The following is a 24168-nucleotide window of genomic DNA, read 5'->3' on the forward strand; positions in this document are numbered from 1 at the left end:
TGACCATTTCCTAAATTTCTGACAATATACTTCTACATCATCCTGACCCTGGCATAAAGCCAGCAGATTTTGCTCAGCCTGATCCACTGAATTAGGCTCATCGTAAAGCAATCCCAGCGCCTGGAAAAATGCATCAACATTACTCAATGCAGAATCTCCTGGTGCAAGAGAAAACGCCCAGTCCTGTGGGTCGCCGCGCAAAAAAGAAATAATAATCAAAACCTGTTGAATAGGATTACCAGAAGAATGAGGTTTCAAGGCCAAAAATAGCTTACAATTATTTCTGAAGCTCAGGAACTTAGTTCTGTCACCAAAAAACAAATCAGGAATCGGAATTCTTGGTTCTAGCATCGATTTCTGATCAATAGTATCTTGAATCTTTTGTACATTTACAACGAGATTATCCATTGAGGAGCACAGAGCCTGAATATCCATGTCCACAGCTGTGTCCTGAAGCACTCTAATGTCTAGGGGAAAAAAAAGACTGAAGACAGAGCTAAGAAAAAAAAATGATGTCAGGATTTCTTTTTTCCCTCTATTGGGAATCATTGGTGTGGCTCCTTGTACTGTTATGGCTGGCAATCAGGCAACACAGCGTGCAGTAATCAGCGCACATACAGAGATCTGGCAATAACCAAAAACAATAGGACGAGCTCTGAGACGTGGAATCTCTGTAGACTGCAGTACCTGATCTATCCTCACACAACTATAAGCAGCAGTGGATTGCGCCTAACAACTACCTATGCAACTCGGCACTGCCTGAGGAGCTGACTAGCCTGAAGATAGAAATACAAGCCTGACTTACCTCAGAGAAATACCCCAAAGGAATAGGCAGCCCCCCACATATAATGACTGTTAGCAAGATGAAAAGACAAACGTAGGAATGAAATAGATTCAGCAAAGTGAGGCCCGATATTCTAGACAGAGCGAGGATAGCAAAGAGAACTATGCAGTCTACAAAAAACCCTAAAACGAAAACCACGCAAAGGGGCAAAAAGACCCACCGTGCCGAACTAACAGCACGGCGGTGCACCCCTCTGCTTCTCAGAGCTTCCAGCAAAAGACAATAGCAAGCTGGACAGAAAAAAACAGAAAACAAACTAGAAGCACTTATCTAGCAGAGCAGCAGGCCCAAGGAAAGATGCAGTAGCTCAGATCCAACACTGGAACATTGACAAGGAGCAAGGAAGACAGACTCAGGTGGAGCTAAATAGCAAGGCAGCCAACGAGCTCACCAAAACACCTGAGGGAGGAAGCCCAGAGACTGCAATACCACTTGTGACCACAGAAGTGAACTCAGCCACAGAATTCACAACATTGCGGTCAGTAAAGGTACCACCTTCTCCAGAGTACGTCTCATGCTGCTCCTAGGCCACCAGATCATAACAGCACTCCCAACACAGTCACATCCATCTTCTAGCACCTCCTCTGACCGGTAGTATCATCCTGTCTCCAGTGTACCATACTTACCGTAAATTATCTCTAACCCCCCAAGACCAGTAGAAGTGTACCCAAATCTGCTCTTCTGTGCATGGCTTCTCACAAAGTTCACCATTTTAAGATGTGCTCTTCATACCAGTTTACTAAATCTGGAGCTAATGCACCAAGCTGGCAGACAGCCGCGAGCCACAATTCATGGGACCACGAGCCACATGTGGCTCCCAAGCTGCAGGTTGGGGACCCCTGATCTAGATGATCAAATTTGGTATATATTGGATATACTTAATACTACTGTTGCTGTCCAAAACCAATTTATCATAGTCACTAATCAACATACTGTAGTACTGGGTTACTTAACAGCAGCACCAGCTTGCTGTCATTATATAGATCCCAATAGCACTATGAAGTTAAAGTTAGAGGACATGCAAAGACTCAGAGATCAATATGATAAAGACAATGACCATAATAAGGACAGTTGGTGGGCAGACACCTTCTCCTTTCTTAATCCAGCCAATTGGTTTAAAGGACTTGGGGGCTGGATAGCTGGAATCTTGCAAAGTTTGTTACACATCGTTGCCTTTATCCTTGTCATGTAAGTAATACTAAAACTTGTTCTTTGGTGTATTTCTGTATGTATTAGGAAATTCTACACTTGGTCAACTAATGATGATACCAAAAGCGTTGCTACCCCTGCTCTTCTCTACACCGATTTCACAAAGTTACCTGATGAAGATGTTGAAGCCAAGCGCATGGCTACCACCAAAAGCCCTCCACCGTCATCAAAAATTGTTATCTGTAAATTGTAGCATCCAGGGGGGACGGGTACGCTGCAACAGCCATGGCTGGTAACATGGCACCAGTCATGTGAAAGACCGTACCCCTCGAGCTTATAGCTCGGGATAGTACCTCTGATGCTGCATATTAGTTAACAAAATTTATCTAGGGGGGAATGTGAAGGGTTAAACTAAGAAAAATTAAAGCAGGCTTCATTTTGTGCTTTTCGACTCCATCTTGTTTTTTTGAGATAAATTTTGTTACTAGGTAAAAGTTTATAGTTGTTATGAGACCTTGATTGTTTCAACCTGAACAAGACATGAGACTGAAGGTGTATTGTTCTACGGGACCTTGACGTGCAGGCTGTTCCTGCACTCTTATAGGTAAAGAATTGTGAGCGTGTTCTTATGTTGATTGGTTGAAGTATAACTTCTAAGATTAAGAAAAGTGCAACACAATACATGGGGGTCAGAGATCTGCTTGATCCTCCCCCCACTCCCCCCCCCCCGAGACACACGTCTCCGTCTGGTCATTTTCAGTTGCTGGCAACGCTCTGTGGATCAATTTAAAAATCACTGAGTCAACCGTGACGGGTCACTCCAGATTCTCCCTCAACAGAGCGTGAGCTCAGTGCTTGTCTGATAGAACTGGTCGTGCATCTGAGGCCTAAGGCCGAGTTCAGACAAGTGTAGGCAAAACTGTCCGTTTCGCGTCCAGAAAAGCGCCACCATTTTTCATGTGTGTCCATGTTGCATGTTAATTGTATGTGTGTGTGAAGCAGCGGCCGTGCGGACAGTGCCCCATCTATGCTCCGGGCTTTACGGACCCACTGGCTTATAATGGGCGAGTCTGAGCCAGAATACGGGTCACCTAAGCACACGCCATCTTTTTACACATTGGGCTATGCAGAAAAACGAGCACTGTGGCCACGAGCCCTAACGCAGTCATCACAGCACAGACGCTGAAGTGGTCCCCTATAGAAGACAGCGGCCATGGCATCTCCTAGGCAACATTTTACCCACAGAAGTAACACAAGGAAGCTGCCAACACGAAGACGCGGCTTCTGTTCACTGACCATGTGTATCAGCGTATTATAGACTCACTAGCGCCCCCCATGAATGCGGCTGCGCTGGAGCACAACCTTCCCTCTCCATGACTATATTCCCGCAGCATTGCCAGTCCAGGACTACAACTCCCATGATGCCCCGCGCTGTATCCTCCCCACGTGGGGGCCGCCTGGCTGCAGGAACAAATTGCTGGGGTTGTGTTCACCTTCAGCCTCGTCTGAGCACAGACCTGCGGGGGAGCGGCCGACATGAGCGCAGGATCGCGGGCTGTGCTGGAAGAGATCCAGCTGATCAGAGGCCCCTCAGGTACCGGCGCCGGGAGGCAGGAGGCGTGGGCTGCACTCTGAGGACGAGGCACGGTGTGGGCAGCCATGTCATGGGCCGTGCAGGCCGCGCTGCTGGGCTCTCCAGCTGGCACAGAACCACAGCTCCCAGCATTCCCGGAGAGCTATTGCATGGGGGAGGCTGCTGTATAGACCCCTGCAGGGTGTGGACCACCAGGTGCTTAGAGAGGCTCTCCATATAGGAGTGATCTGATGGTTATATATGAGATGTGTGAGCACAGGCCACCACTGATCTCTGCTGTGAAGACCCTCTGCCATTCGGGGTAAGGTCACACGGGTCAGACTTTCTGCACAATCTGAAACTTTCATTTGTTTTATAAAATATCCTAATTTCCACACGAGGGTCTCGCAAGTCGCAGGTGTACCCATGTGAGCACATGGCGTGTTATTGGGACAGGAGGTAGGGACCCCCATCCATCTAGCAGTCCTGTGGATGAGGGTCTCGTGAGTGACAGGTGTACCCATGTGAGCACATGGCGTGTTATTGGGACAGGAGGTGGGGACCCCCATCCATCTAGCAGTCCTGTGGATGAGGGTCTCGTGAGTGACAGGTGTACCCTTGTGAGCACATGGAGTGTTATTGGGACAGGAGGTAGGGACCCCCATCCGTCTTAGCAGTCCTGTGGATGAGGGTCTCGTGAGTGACAGGTGTACCCTTGTGAGCACATGGCGTGTTATTGGGACAGGAGGTAGGGACCCCCATCCGTCTTAGCAGTCCTGTGGATGAGGGTCTCGTGAGTGACAGGTGTACCCTTGTGAGCACATGGTGTGTTATTGGGACAGGAGGTGGGGACCCCCATCCATCTAGCAGTCCTGTGGATGAGGGTCTCGTGAGTGACAGGTGTACCCATGTGAGCACATGGCGTGTTATTGGGACAGGAGGTGGGGACCCCCATCCATCTAGCAGTCCTGTGGATGAGGTCTAGGCTGAGGGGCGACCAGTAGCCACAACATGAGGCTGAAGATGGCTGTACATCCCCCTACATCAGTGTACAGCAGGTGAATGGTGTCACATTGCCCCCTGCTGGGAACCGCCGCAAGCCGGTCACAAAAATCCCAACATGCATGTGTCCCCCATAGGGAGCGAGGGAGTCGGACTCCTCTGTACCCATTAGGCTACTTTCACACTAGCGTTGTTTGCTGTACGTCGCAATGCGTCGTTTTGGAGAAAAAATGCATCCTGCAAATGTGCCCGCAGGATGTGTTTTTCTCCATAGACTTGCATTAGCGACGTATGGCCACATGTCGCATCCGTTGTGCGACGGCTGCGTCGTGTTTTGGCGGACACTCGGCACAAAAAAAGTTACATGTAACTTTTTTGTGCGTCGAGTCCACCATTTTCGACCGAGCATGTGTGGCCGAAACTCCTCCCCCTCCCCAGATCTCACAGTGGGCAGCGGATGCATTGTAAAGCTGCATCTGCTGCCCACGTTGTGCTACATTAGCACTCGGGCCGACGGTTTGCGATGGCCCGTACCAACGGACTAGTGTGAACGTAGCCTTAGCGCTGGGCGACAGCCCACAGGGTCCCCTCTTCTATCCCATCACATCTTCTGTTGGGGGGAGAATCAGGACCCCCAATGTGCCCATCAGACAACCATAGGGTCTGGCCAGCATTTGTGTATTTCACCATTTATCTATCCATAGCAAAGATAATAAATGATCACTGGAGGTCTGGAAAAATAACCCCCCCCCCCACTCCACTAAGGCTACTTTCACACTTGCGTCTTTTTGAATCCATCGCAATCCGTCATTTTGGGCAAAAAACGAATCCTGCAAATGTGCACACAGGATGTGTTTTTTGCCCATTGACTTGTATTAGCGACGGATGGCCACACGTTGCGTCTGTCGTGCACTGGATCCGTCGTGTTTTGGCGGACCGTCTGCACAAAAAAAGTTCAAGGGAATGTTTTTTCGTACGTTGCATTCGCCAATTGCTACCGCGCATGCGTGGCCAAAACTCCTCATCCCTCCTCCCCGGACTTCAGAATGGGCAGCGGATGCGTTGAAAAACTGCATCCGCTGCCCACGTCGTACACAAATTTCACAACGTGCGTCGGGCCGACGCTTAGCGACGGACCCGTACCGACGCAAGTGTGAAAGAAGCCTAAGAACAAGGGCACCACAATTCACTGTGTGAATGGAGCAGTAGAGTACGCACTTGACCACAGTCATTGATTTCTGGGGGTCTAAACTTCTGCAGTTTCCGGTGAACGAAATGTTGGGTTCCTGTTCAAGAAACTCCCCACATCTCAAGCCCACTAAGAACCAGTGGTCGATCCCAAAAAAGCAGGTGGACAAATTAAACACAAAAATTGTGATAAACATCAAGCACTGATTAGGCAAGAACAGGCGGTCATCAGTCAGGATTTGGCCTAGAAGCTGATATCCAGCTGCCAGGGTGGACGTCTCGAAAAATAAGGGTCAACACTGTAAATATTAAGACTTGGCATAAAATGTACGGTATGTGTTTCTCACTAAAAGTGTAAAAATGAATGAAATTCTTATAATTGTTCTTCTTTAAGCATAGAAACATCAGACTAAAAGATCGAAAAACACTGAAGACACAACATTTTGAGAATTAGAATGTCAGTCTCAAACTTTTGGCCATGACTTGATGTTCAGGTTTTTTCTGACATGGATTATGAATCTGATCCAGGTCGGAAAACTGTTGTGAACATGCTCTTAATCTGGTTATCGGACTTCAGACAAGTGATGCCAATGTGTCGCCTTTTCCAGTATATTTTCTATCCGAGATTACATAGGATTTATTAGATGTAAGATGGGATACAAGGTGATTGTGGAGCTTGCGTAATACCGTATCGGAGATTAGCTGTAGGTGCAGCTGCCAAGTACAGTAGTGCTGATGGAAGCAGGTTGCATCTGGCAGACCGGCAAGTTACATTGTTCTGTGTGTCGTACCCACTGATCGCAGGCCATCACCAGTATTGTCAGGCCACGATCTCCCTAATAAACAAGTCCTGCGCCCACCATCGCCGCGCTCACTCGATCCTCGTGTCATCTTGCAGCGTCGCAAGATGGCATGTGTCTGCATGCCGGATAACACAAGGAGCTGATCCCTGGGCATCGTTACTGGTGGGATTTGTGATGGTTGGCAGCTCAGTCATGATTACTACACAGATCCACAGACGGGGTGGGTGCTGCTTGATGCCCCGTCTACATGACATCATAGCCCCTTCTGAACCCTGAGTACAAAATATTGTGCTGTTTGTGAGTAAAATAAGTTTAGCCCTTGGGAATATTTGTTCCAGATCCAGTTTGTGAAATATGTCCTCCTTTTTCCCGTCTTGTGCAGTGTTTTCCTGTTATTTGCGCATGCTGAGCTGCTCATAGACTTCTAGGGCTTCCATTGAAGTCTATAGAGCTGATAGGTCTATGTATGCTACCGAGCATGTGCAGTAACTGCCTGTTATTACACATACTTGTACATGGCTATAAACAGGGTGGATTTGATTTAAATCACGATTTAAATCACGATTTAAATCACTAGTCAGTAAGGCTTGATTTAAATCAGTGATTTAAATCAAAGTTTCTACCTAACTGAATTTGACTCCGCAGAGGTCCCAGCCTCTTCTTCACGGCAAAAATGTTACAACATGAACAGAGTTGAGAAAAAGACCTTAATCCTATTGTTCTACAAACCTATGAATACAGAATCAACCCCTTCAGTGCCAAGTCCAAGAAGTTAGACAATATGTTTCTGATTGTTTGGAGTGGAATAGATCTGCACAACACAAGGTGTTGTGATGACTCATCTTCATCACTGCACTTCTCATGATGTTGCCTCATTCGCGCCACCAGGCCTTGCATCTCTTTGTTGCATCGTTTGCATTTTGCATGCATGCCTGCCTTACCGATAGGCGAAGGAGCTTCATTAAAATATTCCCAAACTGGGTCTCTTTTACGGCCTGCTGCCATTATAAGGAAAGAATGTAATAAACCTCAGATCGTATACACAAACAGATCCAGACGTGTCTGTCTGTGGCTATGCTGCAGTATTGTGCTCAAAGTTTCACTTTCATTTTCTTGTCTGCTTGCCCTTCCTCCTCCTCACACTTAGATTCAAATTCTTCTTGTGTTGTGCAGATCTATTCCACTCCAAACAATCAGGAACATATTGTCTAACTTCTTGGACTTGGCACTGAAGGGGTTGATTCTGTATTCATAGGTTTGTAGAACAATAGGATTAAGGTCTTTTTCTCAACTCTGTTCATGTTGTAACATTTTTGCCGTGAAGAGGCTGGGACCTCTGCGGAGTCAAATTCAGTTTTGAGAACTGCGTAAGTAAAGCGAGCGTCTGTGATAATATAGGAGAGAAACTGCCCACTAATCCTACAGAAACCTCTGGAAGAGCATGGCATTGTGAATGTTACACACATACAGCCTTTATTCTACTGAGTTAAACAACTCAGCTTTATCTCATGATGCAAGAACCTTTGGATGGTAAAATATTTTCCTCAAAAAGCAGTTTATTGAAAAATATCCGATTTAAATTAAAAAAAAAAAAAAAAAAATCGGATTTTTTTTAACCCCTTCCCGACCTGTGACACAGCGTATGCGTCATGAAAGTCGGTGCCAATCCGACCTGTGACGCATATGCTGTGTCACAGAAAGATCGCGTCCCTTCAGATCGGGTGAAAGGGTTAACTCCCATTTATTCAGTCGCCATGACAGCACAACGAGAGGGGATCCGCCCTTCAGGGACAGGAAACCTACAGACATAAAAAGGGCGGCACCTCTCTCCCACGTCAGTTTGGTTTCCTGTCCCTGACAGCGGAACCTCTTGCAGACAGGCCCTGACAAGAGGGTCGAAGTAAGAAGACTCCCCACTCCTGGCGGCCCGGTACAGGTAGCGGGGGTCCCCTACCTCGGCCCGTCCAGGGGGCAGGAAGCACCACACGGCAGGGGCACTGCGCGGTGTAGGTGACAGCAGGAGGAAGCAGCCTCTGATAGGCTAGCTTCTCAGGCAACCGCACATACCTATGGAGGTGCTTGGCTACTCAGGGTCCCGGGAGTCACGCTGGTACGGGCGGGGACGCGGCATTGGTCCGGGGGGTTTGCTGGCGTCCTGGTCCGCGTGTCGGCTTGGCGGCGCCGCCGCCGCGTCCTGAAGGGGGCGTGTCCGGATGACGCGGCGGGCGGCGCGGCCGGATGACGCGGCTGGGCATGCGCAGTAGCGTCATCTCCGGCTAATGGCGGCGCCCAGCTGCGGGATCAGTCTGGGCTTCAGGGAGGGGTAGCGCAGCACAGCGGCAGACGGTTTAATGGCCACCTGGGATTCCCTGCTGGCCCCCATCCGGGGGCGGTACCTTGGGGGTATTTAATGCGGCAAGCTGGGATAATCAGAGTTCCTCACCCATTCCATAATGGAGTCGCCAGAAGGAACTACCAGCCAGCAGCAGCAGGAGCCGCAGCAGCTGTCAGATAAGCCTCGTAGAAGCTCCCAGCGTCGGTCTAGTGGCAGTAGCCGCGCTGGTGGAGCTAAGGAGGCACGGATCTCTATACCAAAATCCTCAGCCCGTAAAGATTTGCCGGCTTCGAAGGATCCCCCATCTACGGTACCACTCATTACTGGACGGGGTAAGTGAGCTTCGTGAAAGTCCACTTAGTGATGGTTGTGTTCCCCTTGTCTTTTTTCCTCTATCAGGGGAGGAAAAGTTTGTCCAAAGCCAAACATAGGCAGTGTGCCGAATGTGCAGAGCCGCTTCCAGATGGACATTTGAGGAAGTTATGTAAAATATGTATGGTGGAGGAGGAGGCGCCTGATCTAACCTCTACAATAAGAGAGATGGTGAGACAGGAAATTAAAGGTGCCGAGAGATCCAAATCTCGGGGGGCAGAAGCTAAAAGGTCATCCCCTTTATCTGAGGTAGATTCGGATTCGGGTGAGCTGAGCTCAGGGTCTCTTCCGTCCACTTCCTCCTCTGAGGATCAGGAGTCTGCTCGAGCCTGTTTGTCCCTAGAAAGGGTTAACCATCTGGTCAAAGCAGTTAACAGCACAATGGGGATACCCAATCGGAATGTTCCATTCAGGATGTTATGTTCAGGGGTATTGAGCGAAAATCCCGAAGAGCCTTTCCAGTGATTGACAAGATCAAATCGTTAATCTCAAAAGAATGGAGGAAACCAGAAAGGAAGGGGTCGCTTCCGCCAGCCTTTAAAAGACGGTATCCCTTTGAAGAAGCGGCTTCGTCCTCATGGGATAAAGTCCCGAAGTTGGATGCGGCAGTCGCTAAGGCATGCAAAAAGTCGTCTCTCCCCTTCGACGACTTGGGAAATTTGAAAGACCCGTTAGATAGGAAAGCCGACATCTTCCTTAAGGGAGCTTGGGAGACTTCAGCAGGGTCTCTGAGGCCAGCCATTGCAGCCACTTGTACCGCTCGATCCTTGATGGTTTGGTTGGGTCACCTCGAAGATCAGCTCAGAGATAAAGTCCCTAGGTCGGAAATATTGTCCTCTATGTCCACAATCCAGGATGCCGCAGCCTTCCTCTCAGATGCTTCAGCAGATTCGGTCAGGTTGGCCGCCAGGTCCTCGGCATTATCCAATGCAGCCAGGAGAGCACTATGGATAAAATGCTGGCCAGGGGACTTACAAGCTAGAACAAAATTATGTAGCATTCCTTGTGAAGGGGCTCACTTGTTCGGACCAGTCCTAGACGAGCTATTGGAAAAAGCAGGGGATAGTAAAAAACGCTTTCCCTTCCTAGGAAGACCCTTCTACAGACGGGACTATAATAGAGGATGGTCCAACCGCAGAAGACCATATAGAGACTCCAACAGAGAATCTACTAGATATGACAACAGCAGAAGAAGGGGTAGAGGATTTATGTTTAATCCTTCACGAGAGGTTAAGAAACCACAATGACTAGCGGACCAGGTGGGGGGTAGGCTTTCGGCCTTCTACCCAGCCTGGGTGCAGATTACAAACAATCCATTGATTCTAGGCATTGTGGAGAAAGGCCTAACCTTAGACTTCCACCATACTCCTCGGGACAAATTTATGTTAACACCTGTTCGTTCCTCCTCTACAGAGCAGTTGGCACTAGAGTCTGAGGTCCGGGAGCTCCAACAGAAGAATGTTCTAGTCAGAGTCCCTGCAGGCGAGGAAGGTAGGGGGTTTTATTCCCCTCTGTTCCTGGTCAAAAAACCTGATGGTTCATATCGCACCATTATTAATTTAAAAGGCCTGAATAATTTTCTGTTCATACCCTCCTTCAAAATGGAGTCGGTCAAGACAGCAATAAAATTACTCTTTCACCACTGTTTTATGGTTGTCTTAGATCTCAAAGACGCCTATTACCATGTACCAATTCATATTGATCATCAGAGATTTCTTAGGGTGGCAGTCTCACTAGCTGGCACAGTAGAACACTTTCAATATCAGGCACTTCCGTTCGGAGTCGCAGTTGCACCCAGGGTGTTCACAAAAATCATGGTGGAGGTTATGGCGCACTTGCATGAACAGGATATATTAATAGTCCCGTACCTGGATGATTTGCTAATTGTGGGTCATTCTGAGTCGCATTGCTCAGACCAACTACAGAAAGTTATGGATGCGTTACACAAATTGGGCTGGATGATCAATATAAAAAAATCGCGTCTTCAGCCCCTAAAAGTACAAGAATTCCTGGGATATGTTATAGACTCTAGTCAGCAGGAATGTCGCCTGCCGGACACAAAAGTTGCGAAGATTAAGCATTTGGTCACCAGGGCAATAAATAATCCCTTAGTATCAGTCAGGGGTGCGATGTCAATCTTGGGCTCTCTTACGTCCTGCATCCCGGCAGTTCTCTGGGCACAGTTCCACACGAGGGCTTTACAGTGGGACGTGTTACACAATTCCCGTCGCCTAAATGCTCACCTTGACAGTAAATTCACACTTTCTGCGGAGACTGTACATTCGCTTGGTTGGTGGACTCACACTTCGAATTTACACAGGGGGGTCCCTTGGATAAATCACATATCTAGGGTGCTGACTACGGACGCTAGCCCCAAAGGGTGGGGGGCTCACTTAGGGGAGGATTGGGTTCAGGGACTATGGTCTCTGTCTGAACAGGACTCTTCCTCCAACTTGAAAGAACTGTTGGCAGTAAAACATGCCTTAAATAGATTCCTTGTACCCCTACAGGGTCGACACGTCAGGCTTTTGTCAGACAATCGGGTAACTGTGGCCTACATTAATCGTCAAGGTGGCACGCGATCCAGTACATTGATGGAGGTCGCAAATCATATCTTTCAGGTGGCCGAAGTACATCTTCTCTCCCTGACGGCGCTTCATATAAAAGGAAGTATCAACACCAAAGCCGACTATCTAAGCCGCAACATGCTCAGACAGGGGGAGTGGTCGTTAAATCCAGCCATTTTCAGTCAGATCATCCAGTTATGGGGTTGTCCGGAGATAGACCTTTTTGCCAACAGAGGGAACAAAAAATTACATCAATTCTGCTCCCTAAATCCAAAAGACAACCCATACGCTGTGGACGCTCTGCTGATATCTTGGCACTTCAGGCTCGCGTATGCTTTTCCCCCTCTAAATCTAATTCCCCTAGTCCTGAGGAAGATTCGGGAGGACAAGGCCCGGGTAATCTTGGTAGCTCCATTTTGGCCCAAGAGGGCTTGGTTTCCTTGGCTGAGAAAGATGTCTGTCTGCCAACCATGGATTCTTCCAGAGCTACCAGATCTGCTCTCCCAGGGACCAATCCTCCATCCTCAAGTAGCCAACTTACACCTAGCGGCATGGAACTTGAGAGGTCCTTACTGAGGGGGAAAGGATTCTCTCAGAATCTGGTTAATACTCTCCTTAAAAGTAGAAAACCATCTACAACGGGCATTTATGTGAGAGTATGGAGAAAATTTTTATCTTTTTCAGGGGCTCAAATTGACCAAGAACCATGTATTAACCAGGTTCTTGAATTTTTACAAAAAGGCCTGGAAATGGGCTTGGCCACAAGTACTCTTAGAGTTCAGGTGTCAGCGCTGGGAGCGTTATATAATCTTAATTTAGCCAGTAATCACTGGATTGCTAGATTCTTTAAAGCAGTCACCAGGTCTAGACCAATTATTAAACAAAGATTAGTCCCATGGGACCTGAATTTGGTACTCTCAGCCCTGACGCAAGCCCCATTCGAGCCCATTGATACTATTCCTGTGAAGATCCTGTCAATCAAAACAGCCCTGTTAGTTGCTCTCACATCTGCTAGGAGGGTTAGTGATCTGCAGGCACTCTCCAGACATCCACCATACATGCAAGTTAGGGAGGATAGGGTCATATTAAAACCCGATCCCCTATATCTGCCTAAAGTTGCGTCTAAATTTCACAGGGTTCAGGAGGTAGTCCTTCCCTCCTTTTGCTCCAATCCTACTAACGATAAAGAACGTAAATTCCATTGCTTAGATGTGAGGAGATGCCTCCTTAGATATATTACAGTTTCAGATTCCTGGAAAAAAGATAACTCTTTATTTGTAGCCTATCAAGGGGTAAGGAAAGGTCTTAGAGTATCTAAAAACACTCTAGCCAGATGGATTAGGGAGGCAATCTCTCTCGCTTATACCGCAGGTGGCAACGAAGTTCCAGATGGTATAAAGGCACACTCCACGCGAGCCATGGCATCTTCCTGGGCGGAGAGGTCAGAAGTGTCAATCGAAGACATATGTAAGGCGGCCACATGGTCTTCCCCTTCTACCTTTCTTAGACATTACAGATTAGATCTGGGTAGTTCCTCAGACCTTACGTTTGGGAGAAGAGTGCTAGAAGCTATTATCCCCCCCTAAATCTTTCGTCTCTGAAAGTCTCTCGTTGTGCTGTCATGGCGACTGAATAAATACGTACGCTACTCACCTGGTAGCAGTGTTTTTTCAGGAGCCATGACAGCACCCTTAGATTCCCTACCCTATATTTTTGGATGATGCAACACCCTGTTAATCTTGAGTTAAAGTTTATGTTCACTTGCATAATAAAAAGTATTCATGTATATACTACATCTGTGTTATTAACCAAGGTGGTCCTCTCATGCTCTGGAAACAACTGACGTGGGAGAGAGGTGCCGCCCTTTTTATGTCTGTAGGTTTCCTGTCCCTGAAGGGCGGATCCCCTCTCGTTGTGCTGTCATGGCTCCTGAAAAAACACTGCTACCAGGTGAGTAGCGTACGTATTTCACCCGATCTGCAGGGCAGGGGGAGTGGTAGTTTAGCCCAGGGGGGGTGGCTTCACCCCCTCGTGGCTACGATCGCTCTGATTGGCTGTTGAAAGTGAAACTGCCAATCAGAGCGATTTGTAATATTTCACCTATTATAACGGGTGAAATATTACAATCCAGCCATGGCCGATGCTGCAATATCATCGGCCATGGCTGGAAACACTAGTGTGCCCCCACCCCACCCCACCGATCGCCCCCCCAGCCCCCCCGGTCTGTCCGGTACACTGCTCCGGCTCCCCTCCATCCAGTGCTCCGCTCCCCCCCGTGCTCTTGTCCGCTCCCCCCGTGCTCCAATCACCCCCCCCCCCCGTGCTCCAATCACCCCCCCTGCATTCAGATCCACCCCCCCCCGTACTCCGTTCCACGCCTGCCGCGCTCCGGTCCCCCCCCCCCCCGTGCTCCGATCCCCCCCCGTGCTCCGATTCCCCCCCGTGGTCCCCCCCCCCCACCCCATCATACTTACCGATCCAGCCGGGGTCCCGTCCGTCTTCTCCCTGGGCGCCGCCATCTTCCAAAATGGCGGGCGCATGCGCAGTGCGCCCGCCAAATCTGCCTGCCGGCAGATTCGTTCCAAAGTGCATTTTGATCACTGAGATAGATTATATCTCAGTGATCAAAATAAAAAAAATAATACATGACACCCCCCCCCCCCCCCCCCCTTTGTCACCCCCATAGGTAGGGACAATAAAAAAAATAAAGAATTTTTTTTTTTTTTCCACTAATGTTAGAATAGGGGTAGGGCTAGGGTTAGGGGTAGGGTTAGGGCTAGGGTTAGGGTTTCGGTATGTGCACACGTATTCTGGTCCTCTACGGATTTTTCCGCTGCGGATTTGATAAATCCGCAGTGCTAAACCGCTGCGGATTTATGGCGGATTTACCGCGTTTTTTTCTGCGCATTTCACTGCGGTTTTACAATTGCGATTTTCTATTTGAGCAGTTGTAAAACCACTGCGGAATCCGCACAAAGAAGTGACATGCTGCGGAATGTAAACCGCTGCGTTTCCGTGCAGTTTTTCCGCAGCATGTGTACAGCGATTTTTGTTTCCCATAGGTCTACATTGAACTGTAAACTCATGGGAAACTGCTGCGGATCTGCAGCGTTTTCCGCAGCGTGTGCACATACCTTTAGAATTAGGCTATGTTCACACGGTGCGGATTTGGCTGCGGATTGGCCGCTGCGGATTCGCAGCAGTATTCCATCAGGTTTACAGTACCATGTAAACATATGAAAAACCAAATCCGCTGTGCCCATGGTGCAGAAAATACCGCGCGGAAACGCTGCGTTGTATTTTCCGCAGCATGTCAATTCTTTGTGCGGATTCCGCGGCTTTTTACACCTGTTCCTCAATAGGAATCCGCAGGTGAAATCCGCACAAAAAACACTGGAAATCCGCGGAAAATCCGCAGGTAAAACGCAGTGCCTTTTACCCGCGGATTTTTCAAAAATGGTGCGGAAATATCTCACACGAATCCGCAACGTGGGCACATAGCCTTAGGATTAGGGTTGTGGTTAGGGTTGTGATTAGGGTTATGGCTACAGTTGGGATTAGGGTTAGGGGTGTGGGGGGGTTAGTGTTGGAGTTAGAATTGAGGGGTTACCACTGTTTAGGCACATCAGGGGTCTCCAAACGCAACATGGCGCCACCATTGATTCCAGCCAATCTCGTATTCAAAAAGTCAAATGGTGCTCCCTCACTTCCGAGCCCTGACGTGTGCCCAAACAGTGGTTTACCCCCACATATGGGGTATCAGTGTACTCAGGATAAACTGCGCAACAATTACTGAGGTCCAATTTCTCCTGTTACCCTTGTGAATCTAAAAAAATGCTTGCTAAAACATCATTTTTGAGGAAAGAAAAATGATTTTTTATTTTCACGGCTCTGCGTTGTAAACGTCTGTGAAGCACTTGGGGGATCAAAGTGCTCACCACATATCTAGATAAGTTCCTTTCGGGGTCTAGTTTCTAAAATGTGGTCACTTGTGGGGGGTTTCTACTGTTTAGGCACACCAGGGGCTCTGCAAACGCAATGTGACGCCCGCAGACCATTCCATCAAAGTCTGCATTTCAAAAGTCACTACTTCCCTTCTGAGCCCCGACGTGTGCCCAAACAGTGGTTTACCCCCACACATGGGGTATCAGCGTACTCAGGAGAAACTGGACAACAACTATTGGGGTCCAATTTCTCCTGTTACCCTTGGGAAAATAAAAAATTCTGGGCTAAATAATTATTTTTGAGGAAAGAAAACGTATTTATTATTTTCACGGCTCTGCATTATAAACTTCTATGAAGCACTTGGGGGTTCAAAGTGCTCACCACACATCTAGATAAGTTCCTTTGGGGGTCTAGTTTCCAAAATGGGGTCACTTGTGGGGGGTTTCTACTGTTTAGCCACATCAGGGGCTCTGCAAACGCAACGTGACGCCCACAGAGCATTCCATCAAAGTCTGCATTTCAAAACGTCACTACTTCACTTCCGAGCCCCGGCATGTGCCCAAACAGTGATTTACCCCCACATATGGGGTATCAGCGTACTCAGGAGAAACTGGACAACAACTTTTGGGGTCAAATTTCTCCTGTTACCCTTGGGAAAATAAAAAATTGCAGGCTAAAAGATCATTTTTGAGAAAATAATTTTTTATTTTATTTTCATGGCTCTGCGTTATAAACTTCTGTGAAGCACTTGGGGGTTCAAAGTCCTCACTACACATCTAGATTAGTTCCTTTGGGGGTCTAGTTTCCAAAATTGGGTCATTTCTGGGGGATCTCCAATGTTTAGGCACACAGGGGCTCTCCAAACGTGACATGGTGTCCGCTAACGATGGAAATAATTTTTCATTCAAAAAGTCAAATGGCGCTCCTTCCCTTCCGAGCCTTACCATGTGCCCAAACAGTGGTTTACCCCCACATGTGAGGTATTGGTGTACTCAGGAGAAATTGCCCAACACATTTTAGGATCCATTTTATCCTGTTGCCCATGTGAAAATGAAAAAATTGAGGCTAAAAGAATTTTTTTGTGAAAAAAAAGTACTTTTTCATTTTTACGGATCAATTTGTGAAGCACCTGGGGGTTCAAAGTGCTCACTATGCATCTAGATAAGTTCCTTGGGGCGTCTAGTTTCCAAAATGGGGTCACTTGTGGGGGAGCTCCAATTTTTAGGCACACGGGTGCTCTCCAAACGTGACATGGTGTCCGCTAAAGAGTGGAGCCAATTTTTGATTCAAAAAGTCAAATGGCGCGCCTTCCCTTCCAAGCCCTGCCGTGCGCCCAAACAGTGGTTTACCCCCACATACGAGGTATCAGCGTACTCAGGACAAATTGGACAACAACTTTCGTGGTTCAGTTTCTCCTTTTACCATTGGGAAAATAAAAAAATTGTTGCTAAAAGATAATTTTTGTGACTAAAAAGTTAAATGTTCATTTTTTCCTTCCATGTTGCTTCTGCTGCTGTGAAGCACCTGAAGGGTTAATAAACTTCTTGAATGTGGTTTTGAGTACCTTGAGGGGTGCAGTTTTTAGAATGGTGTCACTTTTGGGTGTTTTCAGCCATATAGACCCCTCAAACTGACTTCAAATGTGAGGTGGTCCCTAAAAAAAATGGTTTTGTAAATTTCGTTGTAAAAATGACAAATCGCTGGTCAAATTTTAACCCTTATAACTTCCTAACAAAAAAAAATTTTGTTTCCAAAATTGTGCTGATGTAAAGTAAACATGTGGGAAATGTTATTTATTAACTATTTTGTGTCACATATCTCTCTGGTTTAACAGAATAAAAATTCAAAATGTGAAAATTGCGAAATTTTCAAAATTTTCGCCAAATTTCCGTTTTTATCACAAATAAACGCAGAATTTATTGACCTAAATTTACCACTAACATGAAGCCCAATATGTCACGAAAAAACAATCTCAGAACCGCTAGGATCCGTTGAAGCGTTCCTGAGTTATTACCTCATAAAGGGACACTGGTCAGAATTGCAAAAAACGGCAAGGTCTTTAAGGTCAAAATAGGCTGGGTCATGAAGGGGTTAAAAAAATTGATTTTTATCCACCCTGGCTATAAACCTTTATGGGTCCATTGACTTAATTGAAGCCCATAGAAGTCTATGTGTAACGATAAAGAACGCTGCTAAGGAAGTAGTATCAGGCTTCTCTATGCGGATAAGTCAGACAATTACTATTTAATGATCAGCATCACATGGCACGGGAGCACACAGTAAAAAATGCAAAAAGTACTGCTAATCCAAGCCACTGTCAACAAGCAGGATAGATATTTAAAGGACTTATCCAGTCTTACGATATTGATGACCTATCTTTAGGAGATCAGAAACCCATCCCCCTAAAGATCCAGGGGCTGTCAGATGTAGACAGCGAATGGAGCAGGAACTGCACAGCCAGGTGTCGGACCCCCACGATCTGATATCAATGGCGTATCCTAGGGAAGAACGTTCAATACTTTCCTAGTCAAATATAACTTTCACAGATTATGACAATTTCTGCTCCAGTGCTTTTCCGTAGCATAGTCATGTTACCAAAGGCAGCCTCTGGAGGCCTGACCTTCATATAGCGTTTGCCAAAACCGTGGGAGAAAATTACTTGTTGTCTCTGGGGATTGTGTACAAGCGTCTGCTGTGTAGATGAAGGAAATGAGAACTCTGCTGACTATAAAGTAATATATCTTATATAAAGTATACTTCTCAACATTGACATTTCAACACTAAGAAAGGAAATGTAGTGAACTTATGTATGGAGATCACAGGATGGATGCTAATTGCAAAGGTGGCTCGCACTAGCTTGAGCAACAAGTGGCCTGGCGTTACGTTGACCAAACGTCTCCTGGGGTTAAAATTTATATAAGAGGCCTTCACTCTGGTCCCTCCATGAAACTAATAGAACACTGAGCTGTTAGTGTACCTGGAATGAAGATGAGGGTCTGGATGCTGTATGTTGTCACCCCACAACCTAATCTTGGAAGTAGGACTAGCATGATGCTTCTTTATTGCGTTGCCCACGTGGTCTCCAGACCAGTTTCTGGGTATCATTGCGTCCAAGTCAAAAGTGGGATTTAGTACTGAAGAGGATATACCTCCATTGCTCCATTCAAGCCTCCACTCTCCATCTGGAGACCATGTGGGCAACATCATGAAGAGGCCCTCACAAGAGACTGTTAAACTGGTTCTACTCCTGGGATTTTGGTGTGGCATATTAAAGGACACCTCTAGTCTTTTTTCCAGGTAGTCTGCCAGCTCAGCGTTACATTGATGTGGTGGTGAAACCAGGGTTGCCAACTTGACTTTAATTTCTCAGGACAGCTTACCAAAAAATCAAGGACAGACAATATTTTTTTTACAGACACATTTTAAACCCATAATAAGTGATCAATGTCCACAACCCATAATTCTAATAAGATATCAGCTGCATTCACTGTAAAATAGTAGAACCATGGAATGTTAGAGCTGGAAGGGACCTCCAGGTTCATCGTGTCCAACCCCCTGCTCAATGAAGGATTCACTAAACCATCCAAGACAGTTGTCTGTCCAGCCTGTGTTTCAAGACTTCCATTGAGGGAGAACTTGCCAATAAAATAAGTATAGTCAAAATAAACTGAATAAGTTATTTTAGACTCAAAACAAATTACCGACGTCTTACTTTTTTTTTTCTTTTTTTTCACGGACAGAGCAAAACGGTGCCATATTTTTTTAGTGTTGATGAATTTCTGGACGGCTGACAATCCTGGGTGAAACCAGTGGTACAGTCATTTAGCCAAAGCGTCCCAGGAGCTGTTTTCCAACATTAACACATGTTGCTGGTGCTACTTTGAGCAGCCTGTGTGGCCGAGATGTACTTCTAAGGGCCTGCAGCGTCTTCCATTAAGCACATCTGGAACGTCATTGATCGCCAAAGGGAGCTGCCAGCAGCGGATCTTCAGGCTTTTCCCAAGTGCATTCAGCACCAGAACATTCCTCAGACAACCATTAATAACCTCATTAGTAGCACCTGAGGCTGTAAGTTCCAGGATTTCTGCACGGTGGGGCTCAATACTGAATAAATTGAGGTGGTTTGAAAATTTTATTTCCATTTTTCATCTTTGGAATATCTTTAACATGTCTATCCATCCTGTGATTTCCTTAATCCCAGTTTTTCCTCTCTAGGTGCCGCAATTTCATTGTTGAGGAGTTAGTATACACAGATAATGACAACTATCCCTTTACAACAATCTGCCATGACATTTAAAACCACTGACAGGTGAAGTGAATACCAATGGTACCTGTCCATGGGAATTATATATTCAGCTAGTGATAAGTTTAGATGTTGAGTTTAATGTGTTGGCAGCAGGAAAAAGGTAAGAATAGAGATCTGATGGCCATATCGTGATGGTTGGGTCTGAGAATTGCTAAAATGGAGCATCTTCAAGGAGGGACAACCAGTGATCTTGCAACTAGGATGTGTGCCCAAAGCTCATTGATACATAGACTGATCTGATCTAATAATAAAAAAGCAACTGTAGCACAAATTATTTCTATTATTATGATTGAACACCCAGGTCAGGATGCTAAATATGACTAGACACCTTTTAGAGGTATTGTGGGGCTGGAGATGTTTTGGTGGCTCAATGGGGACCTAGACCTTTAGGAACAAGCAAAAATCAGGCCAGATCTTGCCTTTTAGGCTAAGTGCACACGTCGCAGAATTTCTGCGGCAATTCTGCAACTCCTGCCGCGGGTATATCTCATGCGGAACTGGCATGCATATTCCAGCTAAAAACTAGCATTTTGCAAGCATAATTAGCTTGCAGAATGCTAGTGTTTTCCAAGCGATCTGTAGCATCGCTTTGAAAACTGATTGACAGGTTGGTCACACTTGTCAAACATGCAGCATCAATAGTAAAATGATATAATGTTAAAAATAATTTTAAATTTAAGGAAAAAAATGGTTATTCTCACCTTCCGAAGGCAGCCGATCTCCTCAGCGGTGCACGTGGCGGCTTCCGTTCCTATAGATGCTTTGTGTGCAGGACCTGCGATGATGTCACGTGGCTGCGACATCATCGCAGGACCTTCACACGAAGCATCCATGCGAACGGATGCCGCCGCGTGCACCGCTGAGAGGTGGAAGGACTCCGGGGGCCATCAGAAGGTGAGTATATTTTAATTCTTTTTTCCAGGACGTCCCCCTGACAGCACATTGGAGGACGTCCTCCTCCTCCTTGCAGGGACAGGAAACACAACACGAGAGGTTAAAAGGTCCCACTCCACCCCCTTTCCCTCAGTGTTTTTCCTGTCCCTGCATGGAGGGACACACGAGAGGATACAGCGCTATACAAGCGGGAAGACTCACCAGTCCGGAGGGCTCGGGGGATTGTGCGGCTAACGCCAATATCCTTTCCCCGCATCATTAAGCCCCAGGCAGAAACTTCCCGGTGGGGAGTCCCTCTGCCAAAAGACCAGTCGAGCAGACGAGCTCCTGGGTCGAACCGCTTCCTCCCGGTTGGGGGCTCTCGGTTCGGGCGCCAGGAGAAGAGGCGCCGCAAGAGGTCCGGCGCCAGCGGCAGCAGCGTGCGTTCCACTGAGTGGAACGCGGAAGTAGGATTGTTAGACCGAGTGCAGTACGTCCGGTGTCAGGCGCAGGTAAGGTGACGTCACATCCGGGGACGGGGCCATCTCGGTGTGCGTTCCACCTGGTGGAACGCGGAAGTAGGCAGCTTTAAGGGCGCAAGGCTCAGGGCACTCGCAGATGGTTATCCAGCGCTTCCTCTGGTGGTAGGAGAGCGCCGGAGTGTATCCCTGGAGAATATTTGCTGCAGGACAGACGTGCGAGCAGTCTGCTGCGGACATGCCGGAGACCAAGGGTGAGTGCAGCAGACGCTGCTATATCCCTTTTATACATATGGGATCATATGAGATCATGTACTTATAGTAGTATTTCTCCACAGAAGATATGGAGAACAGGAATGAGGAGATAGGGGTAAGTGCGCAATGCGCAGAGTACTCAAATATACGCCTGCACACACTGAGCCGTTCTTGTCCTTATTCTTACATTTAGGATAAAGAGGCCAGTCAAGCTCCCCTCCCTCAGACTAAAAGGTCTGGCAAGTCATTGACTAAATCTAAGAGGTGCTCTCTATGTAACGCAAAACTTTCAGAAGCATACAAAAAGGATCTGTGCAGCTCTTGTATTAAGAAAATTGTCAGAGAAGAACAACCATCAATGTTGTCCGAAATGAGGAATATAATCCGGGAGGAGGTCCAGAATTCCTTAGCTTCAATGTCACAACGGGAAGTGTACAGTCCTGGCCCGGCTCGTAAAAGACCAAGGAAAGATCCAGAACAGGAGGTTCAGGATGGTTCGTCGGAGGCGGAATCAGAATATAGAGGTTCTGATCAAGAAGAAGGAGAACTGCCAGTAGAAGAACAAGAAGGGAAGATGTACTACTTTCCAGTTGAAGAAACAGAAGAACTGGTCCAGGCGGTCAGACGTACTATGCAGGTGAAAGAAGATCCACAGCCGAGATCTAGACAAGATCAGATGTTCGGAGGGCTCACATATCAGGAACGGACGGTGTTCCCGGTGAGTGAACACATACGTAAGATGATCTCGCAAGAATGGAAAGATGCGGAACGAAGATTGGTGATGTCCAGAGAGTTTAAAAACCGTCTTCCGTTTGATTCAGAAGAGATCAAGACATGGGAAGAGATTCCGAAGGTAGATGTCCCTTTAGCCAAGGTGGCAAAGAAAACATCAATACCTTTCGAAGATTCATCTAGTCTTAAGGATGCAATGGATCGCAAGGCGGATATCCTTTTACGTCGAGCCTGGGAGACTTCAGCAGCTTTAATAAAAACCAACATCGCAGCTACTTCTGTAGCGAGATCCATGTTCCTGTGGATGGAACAGCTGGAAGAACATTTAATTAATAAGACTTCACGGGCGGATATAATTGCTTCTCTGCCTATCATTAAGTCAGCCACGGCCTTTATGGCAGATACATCAGCTGAATCTGTGAGATTTGCGGCTAGAAATAGCTCCTTGTCCAATGCAACACGAAGGGCTATTTGGCTTAGATCTTGGTCGGGGGATAATGCATCCAAAAATAAATTATGCGCCATTCCATTTTCAGGTTCCAGAATATTTGGTCAGGCTTTAGATGACATCCTAGAGTCAGCAGCTGATAGTAAAAGAGGGTTTCCCGAGGATAAACCCAAGAAGTTTCAGCCTTTTCGGAGGAGGCCTCTCCCCCCTCCCCCTCCCCCCCGCAGATTTCCAGAGTATAGAGAACAATGGAGATCAGGTAGAGGATCTTTTAGGAGTTCCTACGCTCAGAATAGAAGGGGTAGGAATTCCTTGTTCGGTTCTGGCTATAGACCAAGGAAACAATGACGCCATAGGGATAGGCGGGAGATTAAGTTTCTTCCTCAAACAATGGAGTCAGATCTCAGACAACGATTATGTCCTCAAGATAATCTCAGAGGGTTACAGAATAGAGTTAACATCCCGCGTACCTCAAAGGTGTATCTTACCAACAATGTTAGTCAAAGATTCCCCTATGTTTCTAGACCTACAAAAACTGTTCGACTCCGGGGTTATAGTTCGGGTTCCTACTCCAGAAATAGGTGCAGGTCACTATTCCTCTCTTTTTTCTATTCCAAAACCGTCAGGGGAATCCCGTACAATAATAAATTTAAAACCTCTAAACGTTTTCGTCAAATACAAACGGTTCAGAATGGAGTCGATCAGGTCCATCATTCATCTTATAAACAAAGATTCGGTAATGTGCACTCTCGATCTGAAGAGTGCGTATTATCAGGTCCCGATACATCTCTCTTCTCAGGAGCTTCTGAGATTCTCAGTAAGTCTTTCGGACATGACCTGCCACTTCCAATTTCAATGCCTCCCTTTCGGTCTAGCATCCGCCCCAAGAATTTTCACCAAATTGGTAGCAGAGGTGGTGGCTTTCTTAAGAAACCAAGGAATAACAATAATTCCATACTTGGACGATCTTCTGGTTGTGGCACGATCAAGGGTCATTCTGCTACAACACAGAGATCGGGTCATAGCAGTATTAGAGGAAATAGGATGGGTGGTCAACAGGAAAAAGTCACATTTAAAGCCAGAATCCCAGAAGATATTTCTAGGAGTACTCTTGGATTCTACAACCAGGCAGTCCTTCTTACCAAGGGACAAACGAACCTCATTAAAAAAGATGATCTTAGAATTCCAAAGAAGTCCAGTGACGATAAGAGCAGCTATGAAAATCTTGGGGAAGATGACAGCATGCATTCCGTGTGTCAGATGGGCTCAGGCTCACTCAAGGCCTTTACAAGAACAG

At 46.9% G+C, this 24168-nt stretch overlaps 1 protein-coding gene across 1 annotated transcript in view; it reads left to right on the forward strand.

Annotated features, from left to right (window-relative positions):
• Positions 1-3416: 3416 nt before the first annotated feature.
• Positions 3417-24168, forward strand: part of SYNJ2BP (synaptojanin 2 binding protein) — a 38023-nt gene continuing 17271 nt past the window's right edge. The window contains exon 1 of the mRNA XM_069731603.1: positions 3417-3587. Within this exon, the coding sequence (XP_069587704.1) occupies positions 3530-3587 (58 nt within the window). The 5' untranslated portion in view covers positions 3417-3529. The remainder of the gene's footprint in view (positions 3588-24168) is intronic.

This window comes from Ranitomeya imitator, chromosome 1 (genome assembly GCF_032444005.1).
Source record: "Ranitomeya imitator isolate aRanImi1 chromosome 1, aRanImi1.pri, whole genome shotgun sequence".
NCBI classification, from domain to species: Eukaryota; Metazoa; Chordata; class Amphibia; order Anura; family Dendrobatidae; genus Ranitomeya; species Ranitomeya imitator.